This window comes from Fulmarus glacialis, unplaced genomic scaffold (assembly GCF_000690835.1).
Source record: "Fulmarus glacialis isolate BGI_N327 unplaced genomic scaffold, ASM69083v1 scaffold6241, whole genome shotgun sequence".
Classification (NCBI taxonomy): domain Eukaryota; kingdom Metazoa; phylum Chordata; class Aves; order Procellariiformes; family Procellariidae; genus Fulmarus; species Fulmarus glacialis.
Genome location: NW_009192049.1, coordinates 22,149 through 39,548, shown reverse-complemented (window position 1 = coordinate 39,548; position 17,400 = coordinate 22,149). Strand labels below are relative to the sequence as shown.

Sequence of the window (17,400 nt, the reverse complement as noted above, 5' to 3'; positions counted from 1 at the left end):
TATATGAATACTTTAGCATACATCAAGGAAAACAGGACAGGAAAGCTAGTAACAGGTAACATATATATACAGTAGAAAGCATCATTCTACTACATAAAGGACTATAGGTCACTATAAAGAGTTCATGTATTTTGGATTTACAAATCTCAATCTATAAATTTTAGTTCCAGGACCAGCACAGGGAAAACTAGAAACTATTCTCCAATAGCACTAACTCAAATCTAGTTCAAAACCTTGCTCAGAATATTTAACTAATTTGTGTTTCAGTTTCTCCTGCCCCTTCAGCAGTCTTTAGCATCTTAGTATCTGTGAATGAAAAATTATTAATTGAACCACTAAATATGTATATTTTAAGGGAAATATTTTGGATCTGCTTATCTGACTTTGGAGCAAAACAGTTACAGATTTTACGGGCCTGGTGTTCCTCTTGCTTTGTTCGGCTTTACAATAGAAACTCCACTACCATCAGCACATTACTATGCCAGCAAGGCCAAAATAACACTCATTCACTCAGTTACGATGGCTCCTGTGGTATAATGGCTGGTACACACACATTGATACTTGTGGCTCTCAAAGCCAGCTGTTGTGTTACTTAGGTGGACATGGAATCTAGTTCTAGTCACAAAATGCCTCTGCATTGCTTTGGTCTCCTGCCAGAAACCAAACGTACGGGCAGGCAAAAGAATTATCAGAGACTTAACTAGGGGTAAGTGCAGTTTACCTTTCTGGAGTTTGTTCATTTCCCTGACTGATGGTCAGTGATTGTCAGCTCACAGGAACTGCCCATTTTATCACCCACATTTTCTTTCATATAGTGAAAATTCATTCTTGAGCTTCACGCAAAGTTCTTCCCCATGCTGTATTTTATTGGAGAAGTCTTGTTGATTCAGCTGTGGCTACTGTGTAATCACTGCTTACCAGTGTCTGCATTATTTCAGCTGACTGGGAAGCTGATGCCAAACTTGGAGTCAGCTTCTTTCATGAGCAAGTAAGCAGAAGAGCTCAGCTGAAGCCCAATGGGTTACTCAGGTCTTTGGGTCATAGGAAGTCCTGCTACAGGATCTCTCAACTGACAGCCATCATGGGCCCAATCCTAACTCAGGGGTTGCAAAACTGTTTACCCCAAGCAATTTTGGACGGAGGACTTAGAGAACAAGCTGGCTATTCTTCGAACATCTCTGTCAGCCCGTTTCACAACAGTGTAACCATGTCACCATGTAACGTGGTATGGAGCTTACTCTTTCAAACTCTGACTCACACCTGCCTTGGAGCTCTGAAATGGCAATCTGTCCCTCAACTATCTACAAACAGATTTCAGACCCTTCTTCTTCCATCTGCCGAAAAACATACAGGGCAGCTTTATAAAAACATAAAACTCCTTGAAACTAAGAGCTGCTGAAAGACAGCACAGCATTCTCACCACAAAAGAAGTCAAGCACTGGTTTGCTCATGGCTTCTTAGAGAGGGCAGCCAGGCTACAGAGACTGCACCTCTCCAGGCCAATGTTTCAGCTTTGTGCCAGAATTCAGTAAGTGTTGACCAAAAATAACTTACAAAAAAATTCCATTGCACTTAAGACCTGTTGCAATCTAAACATCTATTGCTAATGAACCTTAAAACCATTTCAATACTTTCCCACTTTGCTAATTCAAAGGTTGCAATTTTTAGTACAGTCATTTGCTTTTTTCTTTTTTTTTTTTTTTTTTTTTTGGCTACATTTATGTCTTTATAACCTTTCAAGACATCTCTGAGAAATAAACAAAAGTCAACTCCCCGCTCCACTACAATTCTTTAAATACAGGTCAGAAAGAAATAGAAGAACATATAAACTCTGTAAAGTCACGAACAAGACAGGCAGGCATAATCTGTCTACAACTTGCACAAATGGTGATTTTGCTAGGGCACTATTAGTAATAATGACCATGCCTCAGTCAGCAGCACATTACTAGAAAGAAAGTCAATACTATATAGCATTTTTTTTTTTACACATATAAGAATAGATATATAATATGTACTCCTTTCAAGCATGCATATAGCATTGAAAAGGCCTCTGGAGGTTTCTTAGTGCTGGGAACTACTATTGCCATATTTGCATTCATCTTAACAAGTTGTTTCGTATGGGACTGTGATTATAAAAAGAGATTGGAGACCATCAAACTGAAATCAAGTCTTGGAAGAAGTTAGTTACAGAAGTTACAGATAGTCACTTGTAGCTCTAAGAGCCACAAAAAGCTTGTATTGCTTTTTATGCTTCTCCGATTTACTCTTGACATAAATTCTGAGAAGAAAACTCATGTTTATTGATGTTAGCAGCTAGATGACTATACAGTTTTGCTGCTATTGTACAGTGGATAAATTCCTCAGAGAGTTTTAACTCCTATTTCTATGACTCTTTCCGCTTTGTTTTCTTGGTGTTTGTTTGGATTTTTTTTGTTAGGGGGTTTTTTGCTTTTTTGTTTCCCTATTAGCAATAAAATCCAATTTGCAGTCATGGTAGTATACCCTCTGTGTGTATAGTGCACCGAGATGTCCCCAGGGGTATTTCACATGGCTTAAGCAACCCAAAGTGATGTAAAATGCCACATTATAATTTGCTGTGTGGATCAGAACAGTATCTGTGCTCTTGCAGTATTGGCACTTTCTGCATGTCCTAGACAAGGTCAGAAGCTCATTACAGCAATCAAATTCAAGCAAATAATCAATTTTGTCTACATCAGCTGCATTTTCCCTTAACTCTTCCTTTAGCCCTCCCTCCTCTCAAGCAAAAAATGTTTTAAGCAACTATTTGATGTTAATGTTATTATTCCCCCATGTCTTACCTGTGCCCTTTCTATCCACATATTAAAAATGCAAAATAGTTTGCAAACAACCTCTATCAACTTCTGAAAATAATCTGCAGTGACATCAGCTGAGATGTTATTTTTCAACAGAGATTAATTAGATTGGATATGCACAACCATTCAGATACACAAATCTCCCCTTGATTTTACAGAAAAAAAAGCAATTAAATTATATTTCCAACAAAGTGCTGTATTTTGGATGACTAAGGAAATTGTAAATTTATGTGTTTGTTCAACTATAAAAGTGTGCCGTGTGTCACAATACTGTGCACTTTATACCTAAAAAGCAACTACAATTGAGTGAGAAAGTGAAGGAGAGAGAGAAGGGAAAGAAAGGAGAGAGAGAAGGGAAAGAAAGAAGAGAGAGAAAGACTGAAAGAAAGAAGAAAGAAAAAAGAAAAAAAGAAAGCAGGGAGGGAAGAAAGAAAGAAAAAAGTAAGAGAGAAAGAAAGAGAGAGAGAGAAAGAAAGAAAGAAGAGACTCAAGTGCTCACAATGCTACCTGTCTTCCCTGTTCTGTTGATATATGTGCCTGCTCTGAAGAAACTGACTGAACTAATGAAGAGTCTTTCTCTAAGAATAAAGACCATATATAACATACATGAACACCACATTACATATAAATAACATTAGAGAGCTGTTTAAATAACTGTTTGCCACATTAATAATTTGCTTTCTTTTTTAATCTTAACTGTTCAAAAACACCGATTTAAAATAAACCGTAACCATACCTTTCATGGAATAAGAAATCCTTCAGAAGTTTTTCAGTCCATTTCTAAACAGCAGTGAAAGCAATGAAATGCATAGCTAGCTGGGATCCAGTTCTGCGAATCTTGATCTTTAAAAGAAATAAGAAAGCTAAGCAAGACACAACCTTTCAACTGGGGCAGCATTTGCAACTCTCTTTGAATAACTCCGCAACTTTTGCAAACTGAAAAACAGTTCCGTTCAGCATCATCCCAGCAGCTGGCTTCCACGTGACGTCAGTGCACGGAGGATGGTTTTAAAGCCATCTCTTCCAACCCCCAGCTCTGTAACTTTATATCTCCTCATATTTTGTGTAAACAACTCCAAGTCCAGGACATTTTTAGGCTTTATAGTGCAGTCCAGTCTTTAAAGCTTGCCAAAGCAGCCAGTGTTAATATTAAAGCTATGACAATAGGCGATTTTAGGTTTCTTTTATTAGCATCCGTGTTGTAAAAGAAGATTCTTTGCTGCCTTCCAGACCCAGTTTTCAGGGTTATATTTTTTAGTATGACCATTTTGAGCTTTGCAACTTGATCCTCATAAACTGCTTTGTAAAGGGAGTTTGTTTAAAGCAGCAGTCTTGTTGGTTAACAGCTATCTTAAAGAGCTAAAAGCAAACCACTCCTCCCTAAAATTTTTTTCTGTATTCTAAATATGCTATCACTTATGAAGTGCAGAATTATTGGGCACTGTGTAATCCTACTGTCTTGCATTCTGCGAATGGTGATAATGGTTTCTTTGGGATATACCCAAATATTCCCACTACTTTATAAGGTTTCTGGATCAGATTCTCCAGTCTGTTAAGATACTTTGTGTCTCAGTAAAGCAAAGCACTTGGAATTGGATGGAGAATCTCCCTTGCGCAGGGAAACTCATCTCTGGCATAAGGCTACCAAGGAAGATCCAAAAACACCTCAACCTGGATTTAAAGCACTGGGAGTGCCCATAGCAAGTGTTGGCATGGGGTGAGGGAAGGGAGCATGTGACAAAAATGATCCAGCAAGTGAAAGTCCACAGGAGACCCTGAAGCCAGCCTAACAAAATTTAGCTGCTCCCCCTGCTGAGCTGCAAGCACGAGGAGCTCAGCTCGCTCCTTGCGTCTCTCCTGTTGCACTATGTGTTAAACTGATTTCATTTCGCACACTGAGAGAGACCCCCAGGCAGAAGCTTTATGCACATACCACTGCCCTGCTGGGCACTTGTGCTTGGATGTGTCTGTGGACAGTGATTGAGACCATCCATAGTCGGAAAATTCACATTTCAGGGAACATTTGTCCCCACGTGTAGCTGGAGAAGGGCCAAAAAGTACTTGACTCATGCAGCATAAAACTCTGGACAAATTCTGCTATCAGATGGGTGTCTTCGAATGCACTGAGCAGGAGTGACATATTTTTGTGGGCAGAGCAGCTGATGACAAGAGGATCAGTGAGACGAAAGACACAATAGGAGGATTCACACATCCTTTGCTTAGTCAGCACTCTCCTCTTTAGAACAATAAGGTTTCACCTGTGATAAAATCCATGCACAGCATTAAAATTTTAGCTTTGGGTGCATTTTATAGTAAATACCAAAGCAGGTTTCAGGGAAAATACTTTTTTTCTCCTTATATGGTCTAGCTGTAAGTCTCAGTGAACACATTACTGGGGTGCTTATTCTGCTCCCATGTAACATAAATAATGGGACTTGGGCTATTTGTGAAAATTTCAAAGATGATCTAAAAATTGAACAAAGATGCCCAAGTACATGACTGAATGTTCCTGAAGAAAATCCCCAGCCTCTAAACTCTGAGGATTTAAAAATTCCCTCTTCATAAAGCAACAGTGTGACTTTCTTTTGGGAGGTTACGTCCCAACATGCCAGCTGACATGGCTGGGAGTGAAGACCGAGTGCCTGGGAGCAGAACTGAGACCACAGCTGGAGGCCGGGTGCCACAGCACTGGGCTGCTCCTCCCCAAAGCCAGCACAGCTGCACCACTGCAAATGAAGACAGACCCTGAAGACACGTTTTTTTCACTCTTATCCATCAGCGTAGGCTATTATTCTTGTCTTTAATATTGCTCACTCAATGCCCCTTGTCTTGTTACGTGAAGTCTTTGAAGTAAAACACGGTAAAATTAAAGAAAACAATGGACTAAATCCCAGACTTGAGTTTTCACTCAGGCAAAATCCTACATTTCTGTCAGTGTGAGGAATTAGAAATGTGTGAGACTGAGGGGCTCATTAGGAGACAGGAGCTGGACCCCATTCATAGGTCGAAGGGCCATGTTAAAGTCATCCTAATATGGGAAAGGCAGAGAAAAGTTGGGACAAAGAAAACATGAAGCGAGCTCTAAAAACCTGGGTTCATTGCTCTGGACACCCTTCAGCGTAGCAGTAGTGCTTTTTGCTTTTGAGGAAAAAAAGTTATCCAACAGAGACTGTCCCTCCCCCAACAGCAGCAGACATAGCAGCAAATGCGGCTTTCTGGCCTCTGGCACAGGCAAAATAAGCAGGAAGGCTATTTTAGGTTTATTACATCCAACACACTGCTTCCACAGGCAAAGTGTACTTTGTCCATACCTGGAATCAGCTCTGCTTGTGTTAAAAGTCAACACCTCAACAAAAAAGGTGCAAGGGCATTTTAAACAAGCCCTCTGCTAAATTTCTCTTCATCATGCAAGACTGAAGACAAAGGAGCATGAGTTTTAGCATGGGCTATAATCTGCTTATATACTCAGGGTAGTGTGTATTCTGGTTAATAGTCTGCACTCAAGATCATTTTACAGCATCTTCAGTTCTGCTGTACTGGCTTGGTTATGGCACACCCATTTTGCTATGTCCACATAAATTTGGTAACAAGAAGGAAGAACAGCACTGCTGCCACTGTAATCAACCCAGCCACATCATCAGATTCCTGAATGATTTACACCTTGATAATCCCGGCGAATACATCTCAGGAGTGGATATATAAATCAGGAAATGGGCAGAAGGGAATACAATTCTGCCTCCTCTTACTATTGTGCATTTCTGCAATAGTATATAACTTAGTGAAGAAATAGAGCCAGCAAAGTGTTATGTCATGTCACTTCTCCAAGGTTACATTGGAAATCAGTGGCAGATACTTTAGATGTTTACTTTAAATAGAGCCACTGTAATTTTCCCCATAGGCAACTGCATGTGTAATGGCAAAAGCTGGGTTTGAATATCACTTCCCCTGTCATTAAATCAGAGACAGAAATGTAAGCCAATGGGAATTACGCCCCTGATACTGATACCTTTAGAAGTCTCCTACTCACCTATCAAATTCTGGGGTGATTAAGGAGAAGGACATCTAATATCCTAAAGCTCTGCTTGTTTTTGTAAACAACTCCCAAAGTTCATGTGCAGTTCATCTCTTTTTATAACACATATTTAGACAGACATGTTTTTGGCAATTTTCTATTTTCCGACTGCCAGGCATACTTCTGCACTACAGCACCTGCTCTCTTCTAGTCTTGATTCTGAAGCACTGGTGACATGTGTCAGCAGACACTTATTCTATCTCTAACTGGAGCTTCAGGCATGGATATTTTTGGTTGAAAGAAATATCTCTGATCCTGGAGAAGATGATCATTCTAGTATCATGGGAATTTTTCAGTAACAGTAAAGAAAATATTTGTAGAGGTATTTTGTCAGGACATTCAGAGCCGACGCTAAATAGGAAACAAATTTAATTGAATTTATCTGGTTGCATTAAAGGAAAAAATGCATCTATTTTCTAAATGATATAAAAATTCATTGGAGCTACTGCCAATTTACACAAGTGTAAAAATGTCAGAATTAGATCTATAGATGCAAGATCTCTTCTTTCTGAAAGAACATGGAATGAATTCCCTGGCAACTCAGGAAACAGAAATTTAATCTTTCGGAGAAATGTGAAATTAAGGCAGTCTCAGGGTTCAAATTCAATGACATTTTTGCCAGAATATTAATATTTCGCCAGAATATTCCAAAAGGGGAACTGTGAATCTGCTATTGGTTTAAGTGAGATTTGAACTGATAGGTAACCTGGCATATCCAGCTTGTTGCCACATAAAAGCAAAATCTTATATTCGTCTTATTATTGCTCTTCAGAATTAGATGCTATGCGGCAGACAGAATCTAGTGAATCGGCAGTGTTCTTTCTGGCTCCGCCCTGCCTGACTCCCATGCACTCCTGCTAGAGGATGTGGACGTGTTCAGCTGCATTTATTCACTCACCTGTGTGGACTTTGCCCACCAGACCAGTAACTGAGGGGGAGAATCTGCTTCCTTTCTTGGCAAGTATAATAATTGCATTTCTTTGAGACAACAAGTTATTTCAATTTAGCAAGACACAAAACACTTATTTCTTTGGCTAGATGTTATCTTCTGGCTATGGATAGATGTCCGTACTAATTTTATTAGCTTTCTCAGCAGCTTTTAAAATAGTGAAAAATGGAGGGCTGTGAACTTCTCTGCAATATTTGGTACGAAACAGATAAGCAGCTCCAATCACTCCCTTCAAGCTGAATGCAGAAGGACATGAAAAACACATCTCATTTCTCATTGAAATTTCTCTGTACTGAGGTTTGTGGGGGTCCTCACCATTCTCCTTGCTCATCACAGATTCAAAGACTGTGCGGAGCTTCTAGAATGATTTCGTATGCTTCGGTATGCTTTCATTTCAGATTGTAGCCTGTGCAATAGCTCCCTAAATGTCCCAAAAGGTCTCAGCTTTGATTTGCTTTGTTGATGCCTGACAGAATTCGGATGAGGAAAGCTCCAGCTATATGCAAGAAAAAACACTGTGAGAAATCAATGGGGTTATAATTGCCAGTCCTGTGCAGAGGTTATCTCCACCTTTTCTCAAGAGGTTCATCCTCACCTTTTCTGATTTCTGAGAAAGAATCAAATCTTTCCCAGTTACTGGGAAGATGTATTCAATGTATGAATTCAGTGTATTAAACTTTCCTACTACTTTACAGTAGTACGGTTACTGATAACACTCAGTGTAAATCAAACCCTCTCTACTCATCTTTATTACATACAAGGCTGAGAAAGGTATAAACAAGTGTGGGTTAAAATCTGAAAGCCCAGAACGTCAGATCAGATTTAAGTATGTTTTTTTCTCTTTTATGGAATTGAGCCAGTAACATTTAACAAAACCCAAATGATCTTTTCTTCCCTCAAGGCAGACACTAAAACAGAAAGGAACTCAAAAAGTCAGTCTCATGCCAAGATTTGATATGACAAGTTTAAGCCTCAAATTATTATACTTTTAATGTCCAAATTGCAAATCCAAATGGGGAAAAAAAAAAGAATTTCTTAAGCAGTGGCTGAAAAATTTCTTACAAGAGTTGCTGAAAGAAAAGCAGCAAAAGGGCCTTTTCCCAGTGATTTGAGAACTATCTTTACAGTTACAGAAATTCACTGTGAAGGGATGATATGCTTGACCAATCTTGCCATAATAGTTTCTAATATGTGGAACTTAACTTTTAGGCAACTGAGCATAAATTAGAGCAGCTTAGAAACTCCTCAAAATTACTTTGGGCCCGACTTTCTCTTTAAACAGGACACCAGGCAAGGCTATCTATTAGTCTCACATATATTGATTTTCACTTCCTTTAGACATATCTTGCTAACTACAAAATAAATAATGATGACAACATCCCCTGGTAGGAATAAGTATGTGGATTAAATCAAGGTTAAGTGATTTAACTGATCAAGGTTACTACACCTGCAGAGTACACTGAGGGAAAGCTAGACAAACAAGGAGAAAAACACAAGCTTTGTTTAATACTGAATATTGTGAGCTTACTTTTTTTTTCATTCTCATAAAATAAATTTTATTGCCCAACCTCTGCTTCCCTCCCAGGGGTTTCCCTCAAAACGGTGTCTCTCTACTACTTCAGGTAGCAGAGCACAACCCAGGCATGAGATGAACTGTTCTCACTGGGGAACGGGTTAAGTGAACAGAGTGCTAGCATGATAAATCAAAGGGAATCCTTACTGTCAGCTAGAAAAACAGCTGCTTTATTTATTCCCACTATTTATTAGTAGATTTTTTTACCATGGCATCTGCGCAAAAAAATTTCATTAATGCACTTACTTGTAAATGATCACCTTTGGAGAATTCACGTTTGTGGGACTCAGTGGTTTCAACACAGGTTGAATAAAACAGAAAAGAAAACTGAGCTCCACTGGGCATTTCAGATGAGGTTTTCATAGTCAGAGATCAACTGTTTGTAGGAACTGCCTATGTTCAGTGTGATAGAAAGATCATGAGTCGCCTATGCTCTCAGCACAGTCTTTCATAGGCAAGACAGGAATATTCAGCGACTATTGATGCACACCTATGTACACAAGCTTCCCTCACCTATGGTCGCTCGCTACCAATGGCGTGGTTAGACAGGGGTCACTCAGCAAGCCAAGAGTTACCATGTTCATTCAAAACTTGTTCTGAAACCTGGAGAGAGAATCCAGAGCCCTGGCGGGTACAGACTGGAAACTGTTATCTGATAAACTAGGTTGTTAGGAAAAGATATTTGACATCAGACAAGGTGACTAGCATCACTCTTTTTATTCAAGTCAGACTGTAGCATGGCCATTTTTCTAGAGCACAGAGAGAATGCAGCCAGCCTACGCCTCTCAGAAGACTTCTCACCTACTCTGATACCTCCTCCTCGTGCATCTCATTCTCAGGGGCTCCAGCTCCTTGCCACATTTCCAGATATAATGCTCTATATACCAACCATTCTGATTTTGTCCCCACCATGGTGTCTAATCCACATAATACAGTGCTGAAAAACATTATCACCACAATCATGCAAAATATATAAAAGCTGTGACATACAATTGCATCAAATGTGGTTTTACATTCATATGTGGCTACAATACAAATTCTTTTTCTGGGAGTGGGAAGAGGAAAGGAACAGACTCCTCACACCCACTCTGCATATTTCTGTTTTGCTTCTGATTTGGTGCAAATTAATGAATATTAAATTGGTTCCAGTCACTCAGGAAATTTTTATACAAAAATGATAAAACCAGACAAAGTGAAAAATACCATTTTCTGTTTGCTTACCTGGAACACCGTGGTGAGCAGGTATCCTATTCAACTGGGTGACTTTTTGGTATGTTTTCTGCAGGTTTTTTGGTTTTGTTTTGGTTTTGGCAAACAAGTAGTCTTCAGTGTTTTTACAGCAGTGGCTATTACAGAAACTATGTCTCTTGCACTTCTTATCTTGGAGGGTGGACAAAATAAACAAACTGAAAATAATACTACAATGAACAGTAAATGATGAATGGCTTACAGTACAAAAAACAGTGTAAAAAGGAAGACAAGTTTAAATATTGTTGTGTATGACAGGGATGAAAATAATACAAGGATGAGAATAAGTAAAATGATAGGCTGGAACATCTGGGAAAGTAAATACAAAGACAAAGAGAACAGTCAATTAATGGAATAGCAAGTCCAAAGTTTCAACAAAATAAATAGTGAATCAGACTATGCTTGTGGAGGGACCAAGTGCCCATCTCCCATTGACTTCAGTAGGAGTTCTGCATGGTCAAGCCCTGAAATGTCCAATGTAACTATTGCTGTTATTTGTTTAGAGAAAAAACTAATTAGTTTGCTTTAAAGTTGTATAAGCCCATGCAGTGCTCTGCCTTTAAGCTAATGGGAGCTCTACAAGCTCAGAGCTATTGCTAGATCAGAAAGGGAGCATGCTAAATGCCATTTCTGTTTGATTTCATGCAATACATGTATAGTAATTGATTAGCTTTAAACTCACTGCGTCTGTGACTTTCTGATACAAGGAAACAAAAGACTAATTAGTCAGCATAGGAATAAGAAATAATAGCTTTCAGCTTTACCTGGCAACTACTTTGACTGTAAACTAGCAGGACAGCACAAAGTAAATTAACACAGCAAGAGATTTACTAAAACATTGGATAATACCATGAGCAATAACAAGATTTGCCAACTATAGGATTGCATGATAAGATAAGGGTAGGTAATTTTCGTTTTTCATGGCAAAAGGTCTTGAGTCAGCACGGAATTTTCTCCCCAAAACCTCTCTGGAACAATTCTGCATAAAAATGAACTACAGAAAAGATGCTAGTCACTGCTGCATGTAAGCAGTGACACATAGGCCTTCAACGAGTTACAATCAGTTACAGCAAATCCAATACTGTATGGCTCTGTGTCTCCGTAAAGTAGATTTTCATGGTTTATTTTCCTGTGTGGTTTGTCATATTCTCTATAATTTTGGAAATTTAATGTTTCCTCCTGTTTAAAATTAGTAAGATTTTCTTTTTATTCATTTAACAGGAACTCAACCATTAAGAAAACAATCATGTTCATTTATGTGCCAAAAATGCTATCTGCACTGCCTTTACTGGCGATGAAGGCACAACTCTGGCAAATGCAGTTGCAAAGCCAGAAAGGAGTAAAATCTTCCACCTCCTAGAGCATAATTCTTTTAATTTCCAGGAGACCAGACTTATTCACTGTTCACAAACAGCCCCGTTGGTAGAACAAGGTTTCATATGGCCAAATGAGGATTTAAAATAATTTAAGAAATAGCGATTTTTGTCCATTTTGTCTAGAATAAAGAATTTTCATGTGCCATACATCGAATTTGAGGCTTAATTCACTTGGCAGAGCCTTTTTACCTGTAGGCCGTAATAAGTAAAAGTCTACCTGACTCACTGACAAAGGTTCATCTGCACTTCGATCATCTGAAGACTTTGGAACTTCGAGTCTGTCGATGAAAGCCTGGAGCTCTTTCCTGAAGGCCTTCATCTGTGCATTAATCCGGTAAAGAAGCTCATGCTCGCGTATTCTGCTGCCATCATCTTCCTCATCCATCAGTCCAAAGAGGTCCCCATTAGCTACATAAATTCTCGCCTCTGTTATGATGGTGCTCGTGTCAGAAATTAAGCGATCTATTGTCTTGCCCAGCCGCTCAGCTTCAGAGCGAATGTCCTTCATCTGCTGCCTGTCAGTGAAGCTTTTCTGCCACCCAGATGGTGACGGATAAAAAGACCTCGTGGGTGTCAGGCACCGAATGTTGCGTACTTCTTCGGAGTCGCTTTCCCCACCGATGGGGCCTTCCCTTTTGCGGTGAGGGGGGCGGGAATCATCATCGCTCTCTTTTTTTCCTGCATCACTTTCCGCATCACTGTCTCTGGGACTGCCACGGATCCCAAGATGAGAGGCCAAGTCATAGCGTTGCATGTTGGACATTAAGACTCTGTTCTCATACTGGAGTTGCATGACTTTGCCACTCAGCTCGTTAATCTGCATTCGTGCAGCTTTTAGCTCCTCCTGTAACGCTTCTGTCTTGGCATTATCATGGTGCCTAGAGCTCTCATGGGCCCCAGACTTGTACTTGTATTTGTTCAGCTCAGCTGTTATGCGCTTGTTTTGTTCTTCCAAATCAGCTAAATTTCTCCTCAGCAATTCTGTTTCATCTTCTACTAGCTGCAAATGCTGTCGTAATTCTGACAGGGATTCACTCTGCTCTCCCAGGAGCGGGTTAGCAGTCCCTGAGAAATCATCGCCTCTTAAATCATCAAGCTCGGCTTTCAGTCCTCTATTTTCTACTTCTAGTTCCACTATTTTCCTCCCAAGAATGTTAGCTTCCTCCTCCACAAGTCTCAATCGAAGCTTGAGTTCAGCTTCTCTTGTGGTAGGTGGCCCACCTGCTTCACCTTTTGGCAAGGGACTGTCCAAATCCCCATAAAACGATCTATATTTTTGCAGCTCATGTTCAAATCTGTCTTTCTCTTTATCAATCTTAGCCATTTTCTTCCTCATCAAGGCTGCTTCTTCTTTGACAAACTGTAGCTGGCATTTCAGGTCTTCATTGTCCTCCTTAGAAAAAAGAAAAAGTAGTATTTGAAGAAACTTGATGTAAAACAGGAGACCTCCAGTGGATGGTCTTAAATTACAAGATTAACAATCACAGGTACATAGCTTCAGATACCAAGAGATTTTTCTGCAATCATTTTTTCACTGATCAATAAATTGAAGAGAGGGAAAGAAATACTTAGATTTGAAAGAGGGGAAAAGACCATTTTACTCGCGACTAAAGTTTGCACAGTTCCCAGAAAATACATTTTGGGCATGGGGGGCTTGTAAAAAATCCTTATATTTTCTAGGCTTGCAACACTGTAATAGACTTGACTGTTCAAAAATCCTGAAGTCAGCACACAAAGGGCCTATAATCTTGTTTCACTGGTGCTCCCATCTACTTATTTTGCCTAAAATATAGAGTACATGAAAGCTGGTGGATTCTGTTGCAACACCAGTGGTTTGTTTAGGTGATCCTTGACATAGTGTTGTCTGACTGCAGATTTGGGGTAAAAGAGCTCTCCATTTCACAGCATACAGGAAAACAAAGAGCAAAGCAAACAAGTAAGCAAAGTGCAAATCTACAAATTATGTACATCATTTCCATAGTGTCCCTGAAGCCTCCACATGAGAATCCAGGCTACTGTTATTACAACATACCTCTGTTGGTGTCTGCTGTGACTTTTTTTCTGATTTTGGTAGGTCTTTGCTCCCTCTTCTTTTCAGTGATTGCTGCAACAACAACAAAATGAGATGCACTGAATATTTCACTAAAGAGGTATATAATTTAGTCACTCTTAAAACATAGCAAGTCAAATGCAACTATAAAGGAATTAATTTCTTATAATCCTTGAGATACCAAATACAGAGGGGAGACACAGCTGCCCAAAAACAACACGGCAATGTTATACAAGTAAAGTATTGGTTTAATCAGTCTGTTACCTTTTTTATTCAACACATTTTAAGACTAGTGCATAACGAATGCATGACAAGAGAGGTAAGAAAGCAGGAATCCCAAGTGGTAACTTACAGATGGGAATGCTGAGGCAAGCAGTGAAACCCAGCTTGCCCATTTGATATTAACCCTAATGGGGCCAAGGCACTTAAAGATGCGTCTAGCCAGACATGTAGCCTTAGCTTTTGTGGTAGGCGAGCTACATAAACCAGTGTCACTGAGATCCCGTCTGCTGACTTGAGTGTACATCTACAAGCACACCTTTCTCTGTGTCCCACCCACAGGCTTCAAGCTTGCAGTGTATTGCGGTCACACCTCTGTAGGTGTACACCGTAGACAAACTGTGCAGAGAAACTCACACATAGAGCTGGTTGCTAAGTTTGTTCTGTTTTCAGAACATATTCAAGTAAATAAAATTTAAAACTCCTTGGACTACAAAGTCCTAGTGAGAAACAAAGCATATTAGCTTAAGAACAGCACCACACAAACGCATGTATGTACTACCACATGAGCAAGCTTCTTTGGTGTCTTCTCATCTGCTATGTAGCCAAAGTGAGTAGAAAAGAAACTCCTGCTTTTAGAGCAGGATGCATTGGGATTGAAGCCTACTAGCACGTGCAGCAAAAATCTCGTAATTGCTGACAGTAGAAAGTTCATTAGTGGGCAAGCAGTAGCAGTGGAAAACAACTGCAACCATTCCACTGTCAACACCCCATACAGATCATCAAGAAAACAGCAGGAGAGAGGAAAGCGAGTGAGAGAATATGTTAATACATAACATCCCACTTGTAGCTGTTCCCAGTTTTTATGTTCGCCAGGTAAAATGTAGGCCCTGAGGCAGGGCAGTGATACAACCAACACCATCTCCCTCTGAGATTATTCTCTGGAGAAGGATCCTTTGCCGCTGAGAAACATGAATTTCCCTGCACCAGCCAGGCAAGAATCCAGCTGTATCTAAAAGCCATTCAGTTCCATACAATGGGAATTAAAATATGTTCATAATCCTCAAGGAACAGAGTACAGTGGGCGAGTATGCTGTACATAACAATCCTGTGCCCTATTTGCCCACTTGTACCAATTGTTCTCTTTCTTCTGCAGATCATCCCCATAACAGATATTAAGCTCATGGACTGCTCACTCCAAAGGAAAAGTCAATGCCTTAGAAATGACTCATATATAAATCTGAGCAACCACAAGAGATGATTTCTCATGAGGCTCTTTGCTCAAATTTACTATAGAGTTATGCAAGAATTAAGAAAAATGACCTCAGATTCAGAATCAGAACTAAAATTCACAGATGGGTCCACCAAGAACCAGAATTAAAATTTTTGTCTCTTGCAGAAACATTGAATGCTCTCAGTAAGTAAAACAATAAAACCAATCAAAGATCATTAGCTGTGATAGCTAGACAGCTGGATAGCTGTGAATCACAGGCTTCTAAAGGAATCCAGAAAAGACACAAAATATAAAGCCAACAGCTTTGGGATCCAGTCTACAAACAAAATTATCCTTCTCCAGGGTCACCCATCAATTATCCTCTTGCAGAAATGGTATATGCATGTGGAGGTTTTTTTGTTGTTTTTTGAATTGGCAAATTTATAAGTGTTAAACTTTTGGAGGAGCAGCTTCCTCCTCTGTATTACCATTAATTATACCACTATGTATTATCACTTTGAAAAAACCCTTTTCCAATCAGTTAGCACTGCAAAATTCTCCTTGCTCTAGATTCTTGCCAATACCACCCACTGATAAAATAACTAAGGGATAGTTAAACTATATTTCTGCTTGATTACCTAAATGCTTTCTATTCACCCTGCAGAGCTCAGCATCTCTCTAGATATAATGAGGTTCTGGAATGCTGAGCTGCAACTTCTTGTGTAGCCTACAACTTTTCAGAAGATAAGAGATATATGAAAAAGTTGTCCATGACAAAAAAAAAAGAAACCACACAGAGCAAAAAGTATTTTTCTGGGTTTGACATAAAACGAAAAATCTGGTTTTCTCCTTTCTCTCTGTATCTTTCGTGTTCCTTTTGGTAGTCAGGATAGCAACATTTTAATTACAACAATAGTTGTGGCTATGTAATGACTAGGCATTACTTTCTATTCTGCTCTACTTGAATTACAACAAACCATCCACAGAGCTTGTATTATTCGCCAATGAAATGATAGTGTTTAGCAACAAAATTTTATAGCAGAAAGCAATGAAGAACATGCACAATTCAATTAGAAGGATGATTTGGGTAAGTGGATTAGGCCCAGCTGGAACTGGTATGATCTCTTCTCTTGTGAAAAACACCATGAGACAATTTCTGATCACTAGAGGTTAAGATCTCACTTACACATCTCAGCTGGCAGATGACATCTGCAAAATCACAGTGCCCCGTAACATCATGTTAGGGCACTAAGGCAATACTCATACTGAACTAAGAATGCCACATATCAAGCAGTATATCCTGCTATAAATAATACATTTTTGAGAGGTTTTTCAGAGGTACATTTCACAATTTACAGTGGCTACTCTTTCTATCATTTCTCTCAAGCCTTGTCGTAGTCCACTCTTCCAATCCAATTTTCAACATTAAACAATTTATTGCTGCTAATGAAAAGAAATTCATCAAAGCAAAATGGAAAAAGGGAAAAAAAGTTCAAATAAATATATGGCAAAACCAAAAATAGCAATGCAGACTCCTGCAAGTGACTCTTCGTATTATCCCTGAGACTGGACACTATTAAAACTGTCTGCATGTTGCTTGTTTTGACATACTAACAAATGTTAGACAGGGCGAGTGAGTGATTCAGCCACCTTCATGTACAAAATCTGTTTGTTCAAAAATTTTTATATTAGATCACCTGTTAATGTAATCCACCACTTGTTGATCCTTTTCCCATGTCACAGTGTACCACAAAGCATACTGTAGTGCCACTAAAAGCCACCTCTGCTGTTTTCTCAATTGTAGCAAAAAAATCTGCCCCTCATATTCTAGAATTGGTTTTGAGAGTTTATTGTGAAGGATAATTT

At 39.3% G+C, this 17,400-nt stretch overlaps 1 protein-coding gene across 1 annotated transcript in view; it reads right to left on the bottom strand.

Moving 5' to 3' along the window:
* Window positions 1-10,715: 10,715 nt before the first annotated feature.
* The window catches only part of LOC104083418 (protein SOGA3-like), a 28,541-nt gene continuing 21,856 nt past the window's right edge, over window positions 10,716-17,400 (bottom strand). The window contains 3 exon segments of the mRNA XM_009586896.1: window positions 10,716-10,985; window positions 12,270-13,445; window positions 14,085-14,156. Coding sequence (XP_009585191.1) covers window positions 10,875-10,985; window positions 12,270-13,445; window positions 14,085-14,156 — 1,359 coding nt within the window. The 3' untranslated portion in view covers window positions 10,716-10,874.